Genomic DNA, 22,102 nt, shown 5'->3' with positions numbered 1-22,102 from the left:
CATCAAATTTGCATAGATAGTTGTCCATAAAACTTACTCTATTCTGGTATTGGGAACTAAAGCTAAATAATGTGAGTCCTGATGTATTCAAGAATCATGGGATGTCCCAAAGTTCATTAATGTAATGTAATTAAAAAGGTAAATTTCCAGCAACAGACATAATAAAATTATGTCATGCATCCCTTTAACTTGTGGAATATGCATTCATTGATCTATTCATTCCACCTGGTGCCATAACCTTGAGTCTTCCAAGAAGAAGTTTGATCGACGTATCTATCTCAGTACATAAACAGAAATGCGTATATAAATTGGAAATGGGTTTAAAAGAGATACAAATATAGAAGTTAGATTGGTACATTAACCTCACTACTGTTAGCTTAGCTATAACACTACCAGCCATCAATTGCCAAGTTCAAGCTATCTATAAATTATATTGGCCTCTCCACACCATCTGCTATGTGGGTAAGCCTCCCCAAAGGTGTATAAGGAGAGAGATACAGAGAAAGAGATAACAAGGAGAGAAGGCTGTGAGGGCAGAGAGAGACAGTATCTGACAGCTAAGGAGAGAAGAGAGGTTGAAAGAAGTGAGACTGAGAGAGAAAATAGGGAGAGAGCCAGTGTAGAAAAATATCAATGAGAAGCAAATAGAAGATATAGAAAAGCTGGGAGATTTGAGAGGCATAAAGAAAAGAGGTGTGGGAGAGAGAGTCTGGGAAAGAGTACAGAGAGGAGACAGAAAAGAGAGATTAAAAAAGGGAGTGAGAAAAAAACTGTGAGAATAATCAGAGATCAAAGACTGAAGGAAAGGAAAGGGAGAGAGGAGAGAAGAAAGCTAAAGTTCATCTTCATCTGAGCTGATGACATCGTGATCCACAAGACTATCCTCCAATGGGGGCAGGGCAGCACAGCAGAAGGAATCCTTGTCCCTGAGAAGGAGGCAAGAACCGTCAGGGCTCCAGCGTACATCGCTGACGTGGAAGCCGGGCAGAGGCACAGCCACGGAGAAGGCGCCACCTGGCGCCCACATGTACACATGTGGGGTACATGTGGACAGTACGAGCTGTGCCACCGATGGGTTCCAGGTGGCCGCTCGGACCGCCTCCTTTTGTGCCAGCACCGCCGCCAGCTCCAGATGGTAGATGTCCCACACCCACAGTGTACCTGCCATGCTGTCGTTTCGCGACAGCAGGAACTGACTATTGTGGCTCCATGTCAGGAGACCTGCATTCATTTCAATGGAGAGAGATGGATTGATGGAAGGATTGATAAATAGATTGATCAGTGGATTGATGGATGATAAATAGATGGCTGAATGATGTATCAACTGATGGATGGATGTCTGCGTAAGTAAATTTAATCGTATGGAAGGCTACACAGATAGATGGATGAACAGGTGCATGGATGGATTAATAACTTAATGGGTTGAGGCTGGAAAATTTGAAGGATGGATGGATGAGGAGACGTATGCATGCATGGCTGGATGGGTGGATATATGAAAAATTGTAGATGGATGATTTGGACAGAAAAATCTCAACTGATGGATAGGTGTTTGTATATATTTTTGTGCGCACACACACATATATACACGTACACATGGATGGATAAATAAATAGACAACTGTCTGATGGGTAAAATAAATAGATGGATGGATCTGTATCTCCATGTAGGTATGCATGGATGGATGAATAGATAAGATAGGTGTGAAGCATGGATGGCGAGATTGATGGATACCTTGAAGGATGGATGCATGGACAGATTTTGCATGGACTGATGGATGGATAAATGGATAAGGTAAACAGATCTATGGATGAGCAGGTAGGATGGATACGCCTAGTTATGGATCTACGGATGGACATCTAGATGGATGAAAAGATGGCAGTATGATATGATGGATGGATTTAGATGCAAGAAGATTTGCTAATTGGGGAAGGGAGAAAGAAAGAGAGAGAGAGAGAGAGAGAGAGAGACTGACCGATTCCCTGTTTTGGATTCGGTTTGTCGGGCGGTGGCTTCTGAAAGGGTAAGGTGAAAGGGGGGTCCATCACCTTGAACTTGACACGAAAATGACCTTCTGCAATATTATCTGCAAGGAATGTCCGAAAAAGGAATCAGCAGAATTAATGAATGAATACACAAACCACAGTGAGCTAATATCAATGACCCTGACCATTTTAACTCTATTTTATAACAGACAAATTATAGTCATATCGGCAGCCAGATCATCAAGCACTGCACTCTAATTCATATATCAAAATCATAATTCACCCTAACATAATCAGGAAAAGGAACCATAAAAGTAAAACAAGACTAATAAGCGAATTCATGAATATGAAAACAAATGCATTTTAAACACTACTCAATACCATCCAACGAAATTAATTCAATCAAAAAGTCACTCTAATATGACATAAACAATGACAATGTAGCGCCTCAACCACCAAAAAGAAGAGGGAGCGATGCACAATCTTGAGGAACAATAAACGACCCATATGTTCATTGCACAGGTGATAGCCAAGAGCTCTCATAACTTGAGTGAATTTCTCACACAATACTAGGGGGACTGTTTAAAGGGGCCTTCTAAGAATGACACACTTTACCACATGGAAGATCATTATCTGGGGGGGCTTCATGTATATGTCTTCATCTAAATATCCAGGTAGACTAGTGTTCTTGAAATCAACCTGAGTTAACTCCTAATTTTGACTTGCACCTGGGAAGGTGAGTGATACAATCCCCGGTCGACATCGTAATCGCTGGTCGCTGTAACACAATGGTTCAACACGAAATGATACTTCAAGTCTCCGAATCATTCACTGAGGGACGAGGGAGGAATGTAGAGAGAGAGAGATTTCCGGTGTAGAGGGGAGAAGAAACGGGAAGGGTCGAGGGAGAAGACAAAGGATCGCCGGAGGGCTGTCGTTTCACGGCAGGTGGACGACGTCGGACCTGTGAGCACAGAGAGGGCGAGTTACGACCGGGAAGAGGTGGGGAGAGGGAATTAGGGAGACTCACAATGCATCAAACTTCCTACCATTCCTTCCTGGAGGGCATGGCTTAAGTAGGGACTGAAGTGGGCCGGGCCTGTTTGTCCAAAGGGGGCTGCTGGCAAGTCTTCCGGGCATAGACCCGCTGGCAAATCATAACAGTGAGTAACCAGATAGTACTCATTTTTGCAACATATAAAAATGTATCCCAGTAATTCGCACCATCTTTTTGGGTGCAGCCATGTGGAACCAGTCAGGAATTATATCTTTCAAGTTGTCCATCAAACTTGTACTTTACAGTGTAGGCCCATCTACATCCAATAGTACGTTTATTCAGGGGCAGAGATGTCAGTTCCTAGGATTGGTAAGCATAGAGTGCAACCATTTCAGCATCCATAGCTTATTTCTAATGGGATTGGGCAACTCCTTCATGTACTGACTTCAGAATAAGAGTCCACTGAAATCATTTAACACAAAGGGAACAGTACTTCAGGTCAGAGTAATATCCAATAGCAGTGACTGCATACCAATGGATAAAGGAGGTGGAACCTAATCTGAGCAGACTAGAGCGGGCTAATGCCCATAAGCAATGGAGATTGTTGGTCCATGAGTTGAACTCCGAGTTTCTGCGAAATGAAGTGTCAAGAATATGGTGGGGCCAACCGACACAGGTGCGATGCCCATATCAATGATCCCTGTTCTTCATTGGGAGTAGTTAGATAATCTATTAGTTAAATAAACACCTCGTTTAGGATGCACAAACCACCTCCAAGAGAGTTCCTGCGAGGAAATGGGCTGGATAACTCATTAGTTAAATAAACAGATAACAAGACAGCTGCTTCCCAAATAGTCTTTGGGACTGCACTCTGGATAGTCAACACTCCAGTATTCTATAGAATATACTCCAATTTTTTCGCCGTCACCCAGTTCTGCTGAGGAATATAGGGACATGATGACTTATGTAAAACACCTTGCTCCTTAAAGAAACGACTTTTTTCAGAGTTAATGAACTCTTTCCCGTTGTCATTTTTGAATCTTTTTACTATGACGTCATGACGTCGATGGATCATAAATACACATTCAGGAATGAAGGTGAAAAACTCGTATGTATTCTTCATAAGATGAATCCAGCAAAATCAACTCACATCATCAATGAGAATCAAAAATCATCGGAATCCGAGCAAAGCCTGGAATAGGGGAGGGGATCCATACATCATAGCGAACCAACTAACACAGTCTTGGCACTACAAGGTGAAGAAGGAAAAGCAACATGCTTATGTTTAGCAAAATGACATACCTGTTTTCTACATTTAAACAGTAACATAATTCAGGAAACATAGTGTACATAATTGAGAACTATGGGTAGCCCAGATGTCCGTGTAAGAGCCAGATATGTTGCTCCCCAGATAATGCTACAGTGGAAGACATAGGAAGTGCCTCCTTCAAGTTTGGGTAATGCAGCTAGAGCAGTCCGTCTGGGATCTTAGCAAGCCCCTGCTTCAGGCCTGCGACCTTGTGACAGAGGAATGCATCAACATCGTTAAAGATCAGTTTATAAGAGGAAAGCTGCATGAGATGTTGAACTGAGAATAAACCTAGGAATGTGTAGAGAAGGAACTATTCCCCTATTGGTACAACCTCCACACTTCTAATGCCAGATGAAGATAGTAGTGTACCGTCTGCAGTTTGGACTTTTTGATTGCTAGAACGGATTTCATAAATTTTAAAGTGATCCTCTGTGGGAGTCATAAGATCAGTGGCCCCGGAATCCCCGATCCACCTGAAATGTTTCTCCAGTAAGGGAAAAATGGGACGAAATACCTGATTGGACAAGTGAGTTAGAGCCAATGGTATCATAATTTTATTTGAGGAGGCTCTTAAACTGTAGTAGTGTGTCCCAGCTCAACATGCAATTTTGGTCTTGAGATCCATCCTCTTTACTCTAGGGTTCTTGACTCACACTATGTCTTTTACTGACTGGAGTAGAGGCTCATGCTGGGCAGCCATCTAACTTCCAACACGTCTTCTTGTATGTTGTGGATGGCGGCAATGACACATCACAACTGGCCCTTGTCAATGCATCAAGGAGCCTTCATCTGGCACCCATAAAGGGGTGCAGACCAAAACTCTGCACCCAGCTGAGAAGACTTCGGCTGGGTTTCTCCTTGCTGCTGCTGTTGCTGGAGACCATTGCAGAGGAACCAGACTTACATCCACCTGTCTGAGGGGAAAGATTTTCAGCCACCTGTGCACTGTCACAACTGAAGTCAGCCCCAATCGACTCTCTTCCTTGTACACTTGAAGAAACAGCATCTTCAAATGTAACCTTGTGTTCATGGTTGAATAATTGAGCTCAATGAGATCCAAATTCAGGGTGCAGCCCTTTCAAATAATGATAGACTCCATCACAAAGAACATAACTTCAGTCAATAGAGGGTCTATAAAAGTCGATCTCCCTCCAGAGTGCTTGAAGGTCATTTTTATATCGCATCGCCTTCTGATTCTCCATCATAAGGTCAGTTATTTTGGACTCATTATCAAGCATAGAGAAGTGTTTCTGTGCTGCATCCCATATTTCTTTTACAATCTCAAGGTTTATGTAGTGTTGACTTAGTCAGGGAGTCACAGAATCCAATAACCAGGTATTCAGGACATCCTCTTCACATCTCTACTAGCAATAGGATTTATCATGACTTGAAGGAGGAACAACAGTAAGATGATAAGCCTGTCCTCATGGCCTAAACATAACCTGAACATATTTTCTCCATTGATAGAGATTCTATCCAATAAACATGTTTCTGGTCACAGTGATAGGAAGGTACTTATAACACCTCTCCCCAAAATGAAGTTGACCAGGACAACTATGCCTGGTCTCCATTTCCACTATCACCTCTTCCTTGGCCATGGATACCACTGCTAAAAGATAGATGATAGCACGGGTGCTATTTTTCCTGTTTAAGCAGAATACTGTGCTTCAACACTCCCACAGCACCCCCTGCTGGCCAATTTATGGCCCAAGAGTGCTTCTGGGATTTGAATCTGCAATCTGGCCCTGATACCAAATGGAGGTGCACATGCCTACCATGCTGTAAAAATCTTTGTGGATATCAAGGGCTATACTTTTCCTCGCCTTAAAGTGCCCAAGAAACATGAGTTCAAATAAAGAACAGGATAGTAAGCTGCAACGAAAAATGCATAAAAAACTAGAAATAGAATGCCCACAATTGATGCAGCAGAAATAGCAGTTATTGTACACATGAGAACCTTGCCTGATCCCCAAGTGTCAGTGGTCAGAGAACAGGTTAGAACCCACGCAAAGAATCATTTGTCAACTATGAGTTACAAAAGTCATCCAAAGGTTGTTGATAGCTGCTCTCAGGTGCCGTCAGTGGCAAGGTACACAGTTACCTTATCCCAAAGATGCTCAAAGTCGTCGTCGACTTCCCCAGAATCGTTTCTGCTCTGGTACCATGAAAAGGATTGGCCTATGTCTCCAAAGGGAAGAGGGAGCGATGCATGATCTTCAGGACAAACAAAATCGCTAGTATGTTCATTAAGACAATGTCAATTTATATAATGTGGTAGTGGGCAAATTAGCAAAGGCCCAACGCAGAAATATGACAAGTTGCTGAAGATCGTAGAAGTGCAGATAGTAGAAAAGGGAGAATTTTTATTTCATCAAAAAGGGGTTAGATAAACATTGTTTTCTATCACTATTTATACTAGTCGTTTGGGCAGTCTCCCAACCGCTAGTTAACGGCTAGTTTTGAACTAGCCATTAGCCTTTGCGATGGGCCCCACTTGCTCTGTTATTTCTTCTAGTGGGCCCGATAGTTCTCCATTGGGCTTGGGCCATTTTCCTCTAGACTTGGGCTTCTGTAGCACATATTTCTCAACAAAATATATAACAGCTAGTCAGGCTCATATTGTGTGTTGCATGCGAGAAACACGTGCTACATCATAACAAATACATCAACAAAGGACGCCCAAAGCAGATTGAAAAAAAAAAAATCATGTTTCACAATTTCTTCATCAGGCAGCCGAGACCTGAAGGATTGAGTAGCGGGGTCAGCCACTGGCCAGAAATCAGGAGATCCTCATGGGATTTCCTCATTCTATCTTTCTTTTTTGGTTCCTGATTTCTTTTCTTATTGTTTGAACTCCTCTCCATATGTCCTCTGACACGAGAGTCAGTTTAGCCTTGAAGATCTGGGGATTTGGTTTGATATGTACCTTCTAATCAGATAGTTCATCGCGGAGGTGAAGATCTTGACCTTTATACACATGTAGTGTATCTATTTCATCTATCAAAATCAATTGATTCATAATTCACTCTAATACGACATCAATAAATCAAGCAAAAGACGCCCAAGACCAAGACTAAAACTCTACAGAGTAAAAAAAAAGAAAAACTGCATCTGGTCATTATACTCCATTTCATCCATCAAAAAAGAGCCCAAGGACAAGACTAGAAATCAAAAAGGTAAAAAATAACTAATGTTTAACATAAATAACAAAATAAACGCATCTAAGCTCAAAGCTATTACCAGCGTCTGAACAATCATCAGTCAACCGCAAGCCTGAAACGTCAATTTTCATCGGCTCTTCAACTTCCTGTATAGTGAAATAGGAAACAAATAACAAAATTCAGGAACCATAAACTTAGGATCTGAAATTCTAGTCAAATCCAATATTTGATTAAAATTGTTAACGATGACACATTCCTTTAAACCAAACACCGTTGAGTTTGAAACGATTATTGATTAGAGGCCATTTCTTTAAAGATTCAGGAAAGCTTCGGATCTGAGAATCCAATCAAATCCAGTTTGATAAGATTGTAGATTTTGAGAAAATTTCTCTTACCTTGAAGACGACAGCTCTACTAGGGATACGAATGGAAGAAGAATGCACAAACTCAGCCACGATCTTCCAGGTGAGACGGTTCAGCACACGGACAGTCTGATCGAAACTTCCCACAGCTAGAAACTGGCCACATGGCGACCAGGCCACGGTTTTGATCCCAAGCCCGCATCCATATGCGCTGTATTTGAACAAGCACCTCCCATCAGGAGAATAAATAATTACCTGAATGAGAGAGATCAAAAATATATATTATATAAAAGATTTCAGAATGAGAGAGACTAACCCAAAGTTTATATTCGACATAACAAATAATGAGTTATAAGAAATAATGAGTTATATTCGACAGATCACTGCATGGAAGCTAACACAAAGCGAGCATTGGGTTTGCGACATCTCATGACCGGACGCAAGGATGATATGGGACCAGGCCCGTCCAATCTGGCATCCAGAGTTCCACGTCGTACCCCTGTCGCATCTCATCCCGCATATGTCCAATCCCGTAATGCATCAGGTGCACCCTGTGCTGCATGCACTGAGGGTGGACAGGACGCAGGATGCATCCTGATTAGGCCCCAGTAATATGTAGTAAACAATCTAATAGGATTTATTCCATGAATCAATGTTTCCTGTCGCTGCCCACCAACCCCTTTGCTCCCTGCCACAGTATCATTTGTCTGCATGTGCGACCGTCATTGCTGTCACACGAGTCAGTCCCCCTGAGTTGCCGCTGCTGCTGTCGTTGCTGCTACTGCCACAACCATTAATGGGCCCAACAGGCCATCCACATGTCTCATCCCATACCATACATGGTACATCCTCTACAGGGATCCTGAGCCTTGAGACGAGACATCATTAGGGCAACCATTCTGTCAGGGGCCCAGGGACCTGGGACCAGACAGGATGCAGAGTGTATCCTGTCTTGTCAACAAGACCTACGCGTGCATGAAAAAAATTCTGAATAGATTTTCTTTACAAAGCCAGTAGTGATTATAGAAAACCCAAAATTAAAGAATACTGAGACTACTATCGTGTTGATGTCATTAATGGAACTTGTTATTTCTTCAAAAAAAATTAAGAAAATTTATGCCAATGCGATCGATGCAGAGCAGCAGCAAATGAAACCAATCTAATTTTCTAAATACCTTGTACTCCAAAGAGGAATCCCAGACTGCTATTGCAGTATCATCCGGAGACCACTCTACACCAGCGAGATCAACTGTATCAACAGAGAAGGAACCCATGATCTCCCACGTCTGACAAGAGAGCAGAATCACATGATCTTTGCACTCGCTCCTTGTGCAGACGGCGGCAAATTTTCCATCATGGGTAAAGGAGACACCCTTTGAGACCTGCTTTGGCCATTGAACATGGACGCAGGCTGTGTTCACCAGGGACCAGACAGTGAGACGCAGCTGGAAGTCCGAAGTGGTGAGAATATGGCGGCTGTCAGGGCTCCACCTGGCACTAGAAATGCCAGCTGGGCCCTCATCAATTTTACAGGTCCATTCTGGTCGGCTTAAGGACCAGACTTGGACCATTGGCCTCTTATACAGTACACACAGAACATATTCAGAGTCAAAGGCCCATTCGATATTGCTTATTTTGTCAACGCAGGAGAACAACACCACGACCTGAAATCAGAATCACCAGACAACAGAATCACACTTGAGAGAGGTAGGTCATAGGAATCTTAGGTACAACTGATACTGCTGCGAGATAGCATGTGTGTGATCCAACCATTGTAATCCAAGCAGTAGGCCTGTGACAACCAGCCAATATTAAGATTATCTCTTTAATAAGATTGCCTTGGTTTTCATAAAAGAGTAAACTTATAACGAGATTCGCACTAGGCATGTTGGTCACAGGCCCACCACTCTTCATGTAAGGCTGGTCCGTCGCATGCTGTCTCATAATACTCAATGATAAGATTCAGCGGACAGAAATAGTTAAACCACATGTGCATAAAGAATGAACCAAAAAGGAAGAGGTATGAACTCCATAAATGCAGGAAAAAAAAAGATAACGCCAAATTGTAAGAGATAAAGGCACAGCCTAACCTTCACTAAAGCCTAGCTGATAGGTGGAGAGACAGAGACACATGGAAAGATAAAAACAACTCTGTTTCACACTTTATTTTGTTTCTCCTGTATACTTTACATAGTGCGATACGGCTTGGGGTACACATAACAGGACACCATAGCGGGGACATACACAAAGTAAAAACTAACGGATCCATTACTTGTCATACAAAAGAAACACAGAGACGCGCTTTAGCTAACAGCCCCCTTAAGCAGGTAGGTTGATGCTTCTAGCTCCCAGCTTGGAGGTAAGCTTCTGGAATGTACTTCCTGGTGCACTTTTGGTGAGTTGATCTGCAACTTGATCAGCAGTGAGTACATACTGCAGCTGAACAAGATTTTAATTTAGCTTCTCCCTGATGAAGTGCCAGCTGATTTCAACATGATTCACTCTATCATGCTTGTATAGGGTTGTGAACTATATTAATCGCTGATTTACTATCACAGTTTAGTATAATAGCCGAATCAAGTGATTTTCTTTGCACTCAGAGGTCTTCAAGAACGATCTGCAGCCACACACCCACCCCATATCCCCTTAGCAAGGGCCCTAATTTCAGCTTCTGCACTAGATAGGGCAACAACGGGCTGTTTCCTACTGTAGCTTGTAACCAACTTTTCACCAATGAATGAGAAATGTCTTGTGGTTGATCAGCAATAAATAAGGGACCCTCCATAATTTGAATCTGTAGATCTCCAGATTCGTCCCACTTGGTTTCTCGTACAATAACCCATGCCCTGTCGAGTGAGCCCTTCATGTATGACAACACTCTATAAGCTGCCTGCATGTAGGGTTATCTCAGAATAAGCATAAATTGACTTAGGTCCAAACGCCAAAGGCAATATCTGGTCTTGTTTGGTTCAGGTGGATAAGTTTCCCAATCAGGCCCTGGTATCTCTCCTTATTTACATGAGCTGATTCTTCACTTATGCCAACTTAATAGTAGGTTCAAGTGATGTTGCAGCTGGCTTGCATCCACTCATCTATGTATCAAACAACAGATCAAGAATATATTTACACTGTGAGATAAATATACATTTTTTGAAAATGCAACACCCAAAAAATATCTGAATGGTCCTAAAGACTAAATATCCAACACTTCTGATAAATGGACAACCAACAGCTTTGTTTCTTCCTGATAATCACCAATGATAACTGTATCGTTCACATAAACCAGGAGAAACAGCTAAAGGTGTGATCACTGTGATTTTTTTTTCATTCATATCTTTCACGCTCTGGGAAAACTTTCCAAACCAAGCCCTACGAGACCACTGAAACTTCAGCTTAAACACCTTGAAACCAGATACCTTGAGTAATAACCTCGAGGTATTTGCATCTAATCTCTTCATCCATGTCACCATGCTAAAAGGCATTCTTAACATCATATTGATGTAGTTACCGAAGAAGGAAGTCCAGATCTGGTCAACCGACGTTTGACCAGACTAAGTGAATTGGGCGGGAACATTCCGCATAGACCTATAAATAAAAGAGGAGTCTCCCAGGTAAAACCATGATATCTTTTCTTGATCTTGAAGCCTCTTCTCAGAGGGGAAGGGTGGAGCTGCGATCGCGTGCTCTGCTGACAGCTTGGAAGGGAGGAGTCCTACCACGAGGAGGGAGGACTGCCACGATCGAGAAGGAACTCACGAGGAGGGAGCCGTCTAGATCAACTCCAAGATTTTCTACATTTCCATTTAATTGCATTGTCGGACTATTCCATTTCAGTGGAGATCGGGATTATATTGAATTCAATCTTATTGATACTCAGGCCAGTATCATGCCGTAATCGATTTACGCACCGTATCTAATTTAGCCACTAGGGCAAAAGTTTCATCATAATCAATTCCATAATACTGTGGACAGCCTTTGGCAGCTAACTGGGCATTGAACCTTTCAACAGACCAATCAGCTTTATCCTGCACCATATAAGCCCATCGACATCCAACTGGTTGTTTTTTTGCCTTTGAGTAGATCAACTATCTCCCACATGCCATTTTACATAACCTCCATTTCAACATTCCTTGATTGGCTCCACGTGTCTGCCAACACCTCCTTAACTGATTTGGGGGTAGCGACAAGTGCAGCATAGTCAGAAATGTTCTAGGAAAGAGGAGATACAATCATATGTTGCAAAATGAGGCAAGAATAGCTTTTTTATTGACAAAAACATGGTGTCGGTTACAACCAAGTCCAGGGTCGTGCTTGTAGACCGATCCTGCCATGCCCCAGATGCCACCCATGGGAGCTTTTGTATATGTTAAGGTTTAGTGTTTGGAAAAGTGGTGGAGTGAACATAAATGTCCCAATATCGTCACGAACCCCACTCATCCACACCCACAACAAAGAAGAAATGGCATACTGTAGTCATACTTTGGCAGGTCACTAAGTAAGCCTCTGATTCAAGAAGTGGGTTCACGTCCCTTGGACATGTTCGTGCATGTGGAAGAGGTGATGCCATTATCACCTTCATCAAATGTCGTCAGAGGAGTGCTGCGATGGAGACAGCACCTATGTAAGTCAAGAAATAACAATGTAGACAACCGTAAGAGATTTCTTTATTCCTTGGGTAGAAGCCCGTTTTCCTTTGTCTGTCCATTTGATAAGTTCTTTTCAAAAACGTATCGAAGACGCCTCAGCAAGCGAATAAGGTAAGTCGGCTCGGACGTGTGGAGGGGTCACAAGTGTGAGTTTAAAAGACCAGAGACCTATTAATAAGAGGGAAGGAGCAGGCGTGGAGGACATTCTTTCTCTGTTCAAGAAGCGGCTACACTCAGGCTGCTGAGGCAGAAGGCTGGAGCAGAAGGATCTGCGACCAGAAAGAAGGGGGGAAGGATTAGCAGAGGATCTGCGTCTACACCCATTCCCATTATTCCCCGCATTTCTTTTTCACCATGCAGAGGTTTTTCTCTCTCTCTGTTTGGATTGGAATTGTGGAGAACACTATGCTTGAAGGGATTTCTTTGGTTTTCTCTATTGAAGAATACGATTTATAAGTCAGATCATATCAGCATTAGGCAAACCTGAATCGTCGTCCAGATCTGACAGACTCAGTTGCTGAATTTGAGATTCTAAAGTTTGATGACTGACCACATATTCAGTCTGCTCATTCTCACTTGGCTCAACCTCTTCTGAAGCTGACCTGTCGTCACCTACAGATTCATCTGGGTCTGCATTAGCTGGATACTATCTCTGCTCCACTGAATTTTTTTTTTTTGTGAACAATAAAGAAGATCACCCAGCTTGTTGAACCTCCGTACACATGGACAGGAGGGAAATAGGCCAAAAACAAATGGCCCCTCGTGCCCCCCATACCCTCCACCTCAGCCAGGACCAAACCAACAGAACATAAGTCTCTCTACTTTATTTATAGCCCTGTCCACTGACATTACCGTCCCCTTGAATAAGACCTCGTTGCGGTGGGACCATATCGCCAAAGTACCGCAAACCTCATCCCCCCCTCCTTCTCAAACCCCTGTTGACGCCGCAGCATTGTGGCCCATAATACCGAGCTCGACGTAATCTCTGCTAGCCCATGTCTAGCCCATATCGCACGGGCGAGCCGACATTGGAAGAAAAGATGCTCGCACTCCTCTTCCTCCTCCATACACATAAGGCATAGTGATGATTCTGCCGGGAAAAACCTTCGACGTCTCACGCAGGTCATTGTCCGCCTCCTGGCGAGCATCCAGGCAAACACCCTAACCTTCAGAGGTATCTTTTGCCTCCAAATTGAGCGACATGCCCCTAAGATGATCGGGTCCTCATTGTGGTGTGTTCTCAACCTCTGGTATACTCCTCGACTGGAGAACGGGCCCAATGCCCATATCCACCCATCTGTCATCCCCTCCATTGGCCTCCTGTTGCCCAGTGTTTGCTGAAGGCTTAAGAACTCCTCCACCCGCTGATTTGATAAGATGGCCATAAAAGTTGGACACCACACCCCATCCCAACATTCTTCCACCAAAGCTTGCCAATGACGGGCTAGGGCATACAGGCGAGGGAAAAGGTCTTGTAAGCGTCCATGCGACGTCCAATCATCCATCCAAAACTTAAAGCCGGCACCATTCCCCAATTGAGCCTGGAAGAATTCCCTAACCAATGGGAACACCTTCCTCATCCCTCTCCAAAAGGCCGACTTCCCCCTCACCTTGTCCATCAAATTCTCTCAGTCCAAATTGGAGCTGTATCTGTCCCTCAAGACATCCTTAATCAAGTCGTCCTCCGGTCCCACAATCTGTCTAACCCATTTTGTCAGTAGAGCCACATTCAGTGTATCTAGATGAGGTACTCCAAGCCCACCCTGTTTAGTTGGCGTGCAAATGTCTTTCCATGAAACCAACGCCATGCCACGCCCCTCCCCTGCATTGGACCCCTTTCAAAAGAATCTCCGCATGAGCCCGCTTATGCGTTTCTCAACGCCCACCAGAAGTTTAAGCACAGATAAATAAAAGGTTGGTATTGCTGATAGTACTGACCGTAATAGCACCAGTCTTCCTCCTCGCGATAAAACTCTCTGTTTCCATCCCTCCAAACGTCTCTCTACATTCTCCACTACTGGTTGCCAATCTGCTTTATGCAGGTTACCGGCAGCAAGGGGTAGCCCCAGGTATCTCATAGGCAGTGATCCCACTGGCGTTCCAAGCGCACTAGCACACTCGGTCTCCTCCTCCGGCGACAAACCAAAACCTACAAATTCTGATTTTCCTCTATTGATGAGCAGTCCCGAGCAATCTGCGAACACCCACAGGAGTGCCGCCAAATTTTTGGCCTCCTCCACCGATCCCTCGATGAAGAACAATGTATCATCGGCATATTGTAGCAGAGGGATGCCCACAGGATGGCTCGGCGTCTAGAACCCTCTAATACATCCCCTCCCACATACCAAGGATGTACCGATGGCTAATACATCAGCTGCCAGAACAAAAGGCATCGGTGCTAAAGGACACCCTTGTCTGCTCCCTCTCTGCGGTCTAATCCACCCCCCTTTGGGGCGTCCATTTACCAGAACCACAAAGGACTGAGAAGTCACGCATCGCTTCACCCATTTGATCCATTCCTCCGGGAAACCCCTCCTTCTTAAAGATGCCCATAGGAATCGCCAATCCAGAGAGTCATATGCCTTCGCAAAATCTACCTTCCACATGAATCCCTTGGACCCATTCTCCTTCCATGAAGCAATAATCTCCCCCGCCGAGACTGCACTATCAACTAGCTGTCTTCCCGGAACAAATGCAGATTGAAATGGACCAACCAAGTCCCCAAGCACCCCTCGTAGTCGATTGGCCAGTACCTTTGCAACTATAAGATATATGTAGTTGGATAGCGATATGGGCCGGTAGTCGCCTACATTATCTGCCCCTCGCCGCTTCAGTAATAAAAATAGGAAAGATTTATTTATCTTTTCCGTATTTGCTTGAGGGTTTCTCAGCTCCCCCAATGTGGCCATCACGTCCTCTTTGACCTCGTTCCAGAACTCCTTGTAGAAAAACACCGGCATGTCGTCCGGTCCCGGGGCGCCTTCGCCATTCAAACCTGCCATAGCTGCCCGAACCTCCGCTATATCAAAAGGCCGCACCAGATCATCTCTCTGGTCTTGGGTTAGTTGTGACGCCCCCTGGCCCGTCCACCGCCATCTGTTCGGGGCCCCCCGCCGTGACATCGAATGAAAATGCTCCGCCATAGCTCGACCCACTGCCTGCGTGCCGGTAAACCTCTGTGATCTGACCTTCACTGATAGGATCTGATTCACTCTCCGTCGCCCATTTGCTACAAGGTGGAAAAACCTCATGTTGGCATCACCCTCCTTTAGCCAGAGCTGCCGGACCTTTGTCTCCAATCCATTTCCTCCTTATCTTCCTCTGCCACTACATATCTCCACCTCTTTCATTCCTGAATCTCTTCAGCCATTAATGCCCGACTGTCCTCCACATCGTCCAGTTCTCTAATCCTTGTGAGGGCCTCTATTCTCAATTTACATCTCGCCTCCCTTATCCTCCTTCTGTAGCTCTTCAAATGATCTCTCAGCCCATCTATGCGATTTTCCATTCTATTAGCCCCTAGCCCCTGCTTCGATTGTGTCCGCCATATATCCTTTACCTCCGCTTTGAACCCCCCTTCTCGTAGCCATGACTTGTCAATTTTGAAATACATGGTCTGCCATGGCCCTCATGAGACTGCCAAATGATCGGTTTATGATCCAATAAAGGTCTGGATAAGGCGCGTACATCTGCCCCCGGGAACCTCTCCTTCAACTCCACTGAGCATAAGAACCTATCCAGCCAGGACTTATAAGCCGCTCTCTCCGAACTCCGCCATGTGTAGCAACAATCATTGGGCCCCATCTCCTGCAACCCTGCTGATGCCAAGAAAGCCCAGAACACCTCCGACCCCGGGTCATGCCCCCCCGCTCCATTGGGCCTATCATTGGCCTCCAGCGTCGCATTGAAATCCCCACCAAACAGCAATGGCGTCCCTCGAAACTTATCCACAAGTTCCGCCAGCTCCATCCATAGCCCCTCCCTCAGGCTGGCGTTCACAAGACCATAAACTGAAGATACGACCACCCCCAAACCATCACTCCTCGTCAACCTTACTGGCGCCGTAAATTGATCACGCCATGCCTCCTCCTTCCTAAAGATCGCCTCGTTCCAAGCAATCACCACCCCTCCTGACCGCCCATTTGCGTTCACCGAAATAAAACCCTCCAACAAACTCCCTCCAACCACACGCCAGTCCCCTACTCCACATTCCTCCAACATCGTCTCCTGCAAACACACCACCGTGGCACCCCACTCCCGTAAGTATTTGCCCACGATCCCTCTCCTCTTGTCATCTCGGAGCCCCCGCACATTCCATGATATGCATCTCATGGAACCTGGTTCAACCCCCTCCTGTCTTTTTGAGTCTCCACAAACCCTCCGAGCACACCCGCGATTTTGTCTCGTGTCGCATTATCAACCTCATTCGCCATTGCCTCCCTTTCCGGCTCAACTGTCTCCTCGTCCTCAGTCTCCTCCATTGCCCTGCTTCTTGATTTGTTTGATTTCCTCTCCGTCTTGTCGCGCCTTGTCTTTCCCACTCTTACTGCCATCCAGCCCCGGGGGAAATGCAACCTCCCACCTTTCCCAACCTCCAGCCATATCTTCACTCCATCGACGTTCTTGATATACAGTTGTTGCCTCTCATAACCAATGCAACGACCCAATAAGTCTCTCTTCAATAGTCGCCTCCCTCTTGGCAACCGCAGGGTGCCCTTTCTCCTGGCCCCTTTTTGCTCGGTCGCTCCCAAGCTTTGTGATTCCATCAAGCCATCACTTACATTCTCATCCTCTGCTACCCACGAGCTCTCCTCTTCATTATTCCCCTTTGCCTCCACCGTCCTAGTCCCTGCCTCCGTCTCTTCCTCCGCCCCTCCACCGATCTTCGCATCCAGCGCTGTCTCCCCTTCCCTTGCAGGCAACCTCTCTCGCCTCCCCCCTCCGACTGTCTCAATACGTGGCTCATGACCCTTTGCAGCAGGTGGGGCTGGTGGTTGGCGCTCCATTACTCGTACATTATATGTGCCCTTACGACCCTGAAGCAAGACCCGCGACGATGACACCGCATCCTCCTTCACCTCCACATCCAGAACTGACAGATCTGGGTCACCCAACTCAAGGCCCGACGTAACGATCCCTCGTAGCCTCCCAAAAGATCGAACTAAAGCCTCCATGTTCCGGGTGGATCGATACGCGGCTGGTACCCCCCTGACATCAATTATAGCCGGCCTCATCGCTCTATCCCTGACCTTACCGGTCCAGATGATGCGCTGCCATTTAATTCTTTCTTCAACAATCACCTGCCTCCACCCGCACACTGCGATGCATTCAGTCGCCGGAACTTGTCAGACCAAAACCTCTCCCGTCTCCAGTCTCTTCACCTCCGAACCCTCCAGCTCTGGGAATTTCCTCATCAATGCCTCACGTACTTCCTCCTCTCTCACTTCACCTTTTTCAATCTCCCCAACAATGCACGCGGCCTGGGTAAGTCTCACTCGCCTCGCAATCAATAGCTCCTTTGCCTTCCTATGTTCGGAGGCCGCGTCTGGGCATTGCGCTTGTCGATGGCCCACCCCCCGACATCGCCTGCAAATGAGCGAATTTCGACAATTACGTGCATGATGTCCCCACCCCAGACACCTGAAGCATTCTTTCCTCGTCTCTCGTCCCCCCTCCTCCACCGCCTCATTCCTCCTTCCCCATGTATGTCCACGGCCACCGCCATGCTCCTCCCATCCTGACCGTCTTCCCCCGCGCTTCCTCACCTCCGTCCACCCCTTCTCTTGCCCCGGCATGTCTATCATGCCTTGCTTAAAACTTCCCTTGCGCAAAACTAAGGTTCCTTGAGGGCTCTGCACCTCCCTCTTCGGTGCGATCCTCCTCCGACTGATACTTCATGATATATATCTTGCCACGGTTGAGAAAGGGAGGCAGCCTGTTTTCTTGAAGATCAGAATTGCCATCGCAAACGGAGCCAGTGGGAGATCCTCACTGGATGAGCATAGTCTATTCGGCCTTGCTTCCTATACTTCCATTTCCATTTATCTTCTCAATCTTCTCTCTGGACCAGTTCTGGTATTCATTGATTTTTTTGATCCACACGATCGGTGTATAACGCAACGACGCATTCTAAGACAATTATTGGGGATTGTTTTGTTCTCTACTTGGCTAATTCAAGAGTCTTATCATATTATTAGAATGAGCTTGGGAGTTTGGAGGCCCCCACGCAAATCCCAACAGTTTCTTTTGTATGACCACGTTGTTTGCAGTGCTGGCACACAATATTGCTCTGTTCTCCTCGATTTCGACAATTCAAATCTGTCCCCTCCTGCATATTAGTCTTCGTCACACTCTAAAAATTGAGATCCCGTGCAGTCTTCTGACCCTTCACCTTGACCATCAATCTTGTTCTACTCTCCTCTTCAGGTACACTTGTACTCGAGCTTCCTCCTCCCTGCTCAAGGTCGGGGACTTTTTCCTGATTAAACTCTGCAGAAAGTTCATGGAATTCACTCTCTGCAGTAGATGAAGCATCACCAGAAGACATTTTGTGGCATGATCCAAAGTCCACACAGGCTGCTGCTTGCCTCTATAGTGATAAATATAATAATGCCACCATGACACTGCAATGCCAATACATTGGTGAGTTGCTGATGATAATGTCACCACATGCTCCCACAGGTGTCTCCACAACAGTCACCCAACGGTGATAGTATGTATGATCCCATGTCAGCGACTGGCGATGCTTGACAATAATGCCACGACAATCAATGACATTCCCATGGTGGCTATTGCGGTAGTACAGCAGGGCTTTGACAACAGTGATCTCACAAGGCTTCGATGGCAATCTATTTGACTGCTCTGCTACAATGGTCTTTAAATTGGCTTCGACGGCCTTCAGTACTGACTTTAACCTCTGACCAGACACCACGAGGTCAGACTTTCACAAAGTCTGACACTCTGCTGATACCACCTAGAGATGAAGCTTGTAGACTTCCATGAACTCACGGTTCATACTCTGATTATCATATCAAACAATAGCAGGTGAAGGAGCAGCCTCACTTCTATTTGTTACAGTTCTGGTTCGAGAACCAACATCCACAGTAAAACCGAGAGAAATTTCTCTTGAAGAACGAACCAAAAATAGTGTATCCTCAATTTGACTGACTTCCATGACAGAGTTACTGGCAGAAGGCATACAAGAAAGTATACCAAAGTCAATAAGGAGAGTAAGTCAGATCGACCTCCACTCATAGTTGCTGGAGATCGAATCGAATCACCCCTCTCTCATACCAGAAACTAGAGGATCTCCAAGTTCCCTCCCATTGTAACTGCTCCCATCTTTAAAAATGCTGAATGAGCCTCAACCTTCTCTCGTCATTTAGTTGTAGGAACCGACTTCCCCCAGTTGTTATTTGAAAGAATCAAGCACCAGTTAAGCTGTAGCTCTTTGGTGACAACACAGTCTCTTTAAATTATAATAAGTCCTTAAAAGGACCTTATCAGTGGCAAACCCTAGCTGACAGGCGGAGAGGTGGAGACACAGGGCTAATCATTCTTCCAAAGAATAATATTAATCATGCCACAGCACAGGTCACACAATATTATTTAATCATAAAAGTGTAGTTGTTTGAGTGGTTTCTCCTTAGACAAAGAACGGACATGCGGGCCTTCAGGGAGAGGGCTACCAGAAGCCCCCCAGAGTGCATTATGTGCACAGGGAGTGAAGAAGACAGTTCCCATCTTTTCTTTGAATACTTGTTTGCTACGGTAGTGTGGGCCAGCTACGACAGGGGAGGATGTCTTCACAGAAGAGGCCTCTGCAACTCTCTGAGATGGGATTCCCTGGGGGGAGGAATGGGGACGGCTGTTTGCTAAGCTCTGGGTGCTATGGCTGCACGCAACAAGGTCATTTTGAAATGACGAGAGGAATTGCTGGTCCCCATAGTACACAATATTGAGAGTTTAGTCTCTGTTTGGTTTAGAGGGAGGTAAACAAAGGGTTTAGGGACCCCCTTGGGTCAAGGGCGTATTTATAACTTTCTAACACTTAAATCATATAGGGAGGATCACCAACCTCGGATGACCTTCCCCCAATTTTTCAAAAAATAATAATAATAATAATAATAATTTGCAGAATTTACCAGAATGGTCTATACATTTTTTGGCATTTAGAAGGTATTACCTGCGCAAAGGAAGGTTTGAGACACAATTTAACTCATCAAGATCTAGGGACTGTGACTATTTCAAGATCAAAGAGCGACAAATGCTGATGGAGAAATGAGACTTGGAAAGAATGTATGAAACCCATAATTTTAATGATATATTACAACTAGCAGTCCTCATAGTTTTATATGAGATATTACGTCAATTTATCTTACGTCAAATCATGATTTCATTATATTCTTTAAACCTGAAGCAAGATTCTTGTCTTTCAAATTTTAGCGCACCTGTATACTGTAACACTTCTCTCAAACTTTCAAGAATATAAACGTGGCAATATCTTATACACCTTTCAAGAATATAAAACTTTCAAGAATATCCTTCCACGATTTGTTGGGGAAAAAAAATTTTGAACAAATCGTATCCAATATGATGTTCAGACATGAAATCGTGGTCATAAAAAATGTCAAGGAGTTTTCTTATTCATTCTCTGTTATCCTCATCATTACTTAAGCAGAACGGAAGAGGATCAACCTCAACTAGAACAACACTTGTCATACCATATTTCAACGGGTCATGATTATGCAATCGTTTAGACCTTACATCAAATACAAACCGAAAACAGAATTTCATTGCACATTCCAATATCTCTACATTCAAAATGACATGGAGAATTATTTTGAATACCATATTCGTAGGTGCGATCGAATCTATCAAAAAGAATCGATTTAATACCATATTCAGGACATGGGGTTCATATTGGATTTCAATCATATTCCGGGTCAATCTAAAAAAATAAAAATATATTCATTTCTACACTAATTGACTGCCACCACGACTGGGAATTCGTCATACTTATTTCTCAACCTAAACTCCACCTCCGGCGGGGTATTGCTAGACACTAGGTTTTACATTGATGGAGAAAATAGTAAACTTGCATCCTCTTGAACGAGATAAAAGGCTCCAAATCTAAGTTTGCATCTTCTTCAGACTGTGAAAAAATGCAAAGTAAATCGCATTACCCACATTCTACATTTACCTTAAGAGATGCAACATCACGAATCACAAGTCGATAGTCGACTGCTATGGCAAGAAAGCGGCCATTAGGTGAGAAACAGCACGGTCCAGTTTGCTCATAGGCCTCCGTGAAATCCATCGCCACAGAGAAGAATTAACCGGGAAAATGTCTGCAACATTCAAATTCCAGCTCCTCGCAAGAACGAGGAGTTTGACTTCAGTTCTTCCAGAAACTACTACCGATCGCTGACTACTAAGATATATATTCTTATACATTAGTTATGTAAGAGATGAATATAAAGTTTTATTTGAGGAACGCATAAATTTAGTATATCATATAAATGTGAGAAATCTAACTCTTCTAAAATGTATAAGTTGGACAACTTTATAGAAAGGATTATCCTCTTAATTGAAAATTTCATGGAGTAATTAAGTTTATTTCTGATTTGCTGAACTATGATG

The 22,102-nt window shown here is 44.6% G+C and overlaps 1 protein-coding gene across 1 annotated transcript; it reads right to left on the bottom strand.

Annotated features, from left to right (window-relative positions):
- Positions 1–286: 286 nt before the first annotated feature.
- On the bottom strand, positions 287–21,899 carry LOC144712116 (Transducin/WD40 repeat-like superfamily protein). The gene is made up of 6 exons (XM_078586303.1): positions 21,663–21,899; positions 8,990–9,478; positions 7,848–8,069; positions 7,532–7,598; positions 1,973–2,083; positions 287–1,221 (listed from the first exon to the last, which is right to left on the bottom strand). Exons 1-6 carry the CDS (start codon positions 21,777–21,779, stop codon positions 833–835), a joined length of 1,395 nt encoding a protein of 464 aa, XP_078442429.1. The 5' UTR covers positions 21,780–21,899; the 3' UTR covers positions 287–832.
- Positions 21,900–22,102: the final 203 nt, after the last annotated feature.

Source organism: Wolffia australiana, chromosome 14 (genome assembly GCF_029677425.1).
Source record: "Wolffia australiana isolate 7733 chromosome 14, ASM2967742v1".
Lineage (NCBI taxonomy): Eukaryota > Viridiplantae > Streptophyta > Magnoliopsida > Alismatales > Araceae > Wolffia > Wolffia australiana.
Note: the sequence above shows the minus strand (reverse complement) of the source record. Positions and strands in the feature narration are given on the sequence as shown.

What these genes read in the sequence shown, in the direction of transcription:
- LOC144712116 (XM_078586303.1), bottom strand. Translation starts at nt 21,779, where the DNA reads ATGGATTTCACGGAGGCCTATGAGCAAACTGGACCGTGCTGTTTCTCA. An exon ending in ATTCCTCTTTGGAGTACAAG is followed by an intron (nt 8,070 to 8,989) that starts GTATTTAGAAAA and finishes TCTCTCATTCAG; the next exon opens with GTAATTATTTATTCTCCTGA. An exon ending in GTAGAGCTGTCGTCTTCAAG is followed by an intron (nt 7,599 to 7,847) that starts GTAAGAGAAATT and finishes TTCACTATACAG; the next exon opens with GAAGTTGAAGAGCCGATGAA.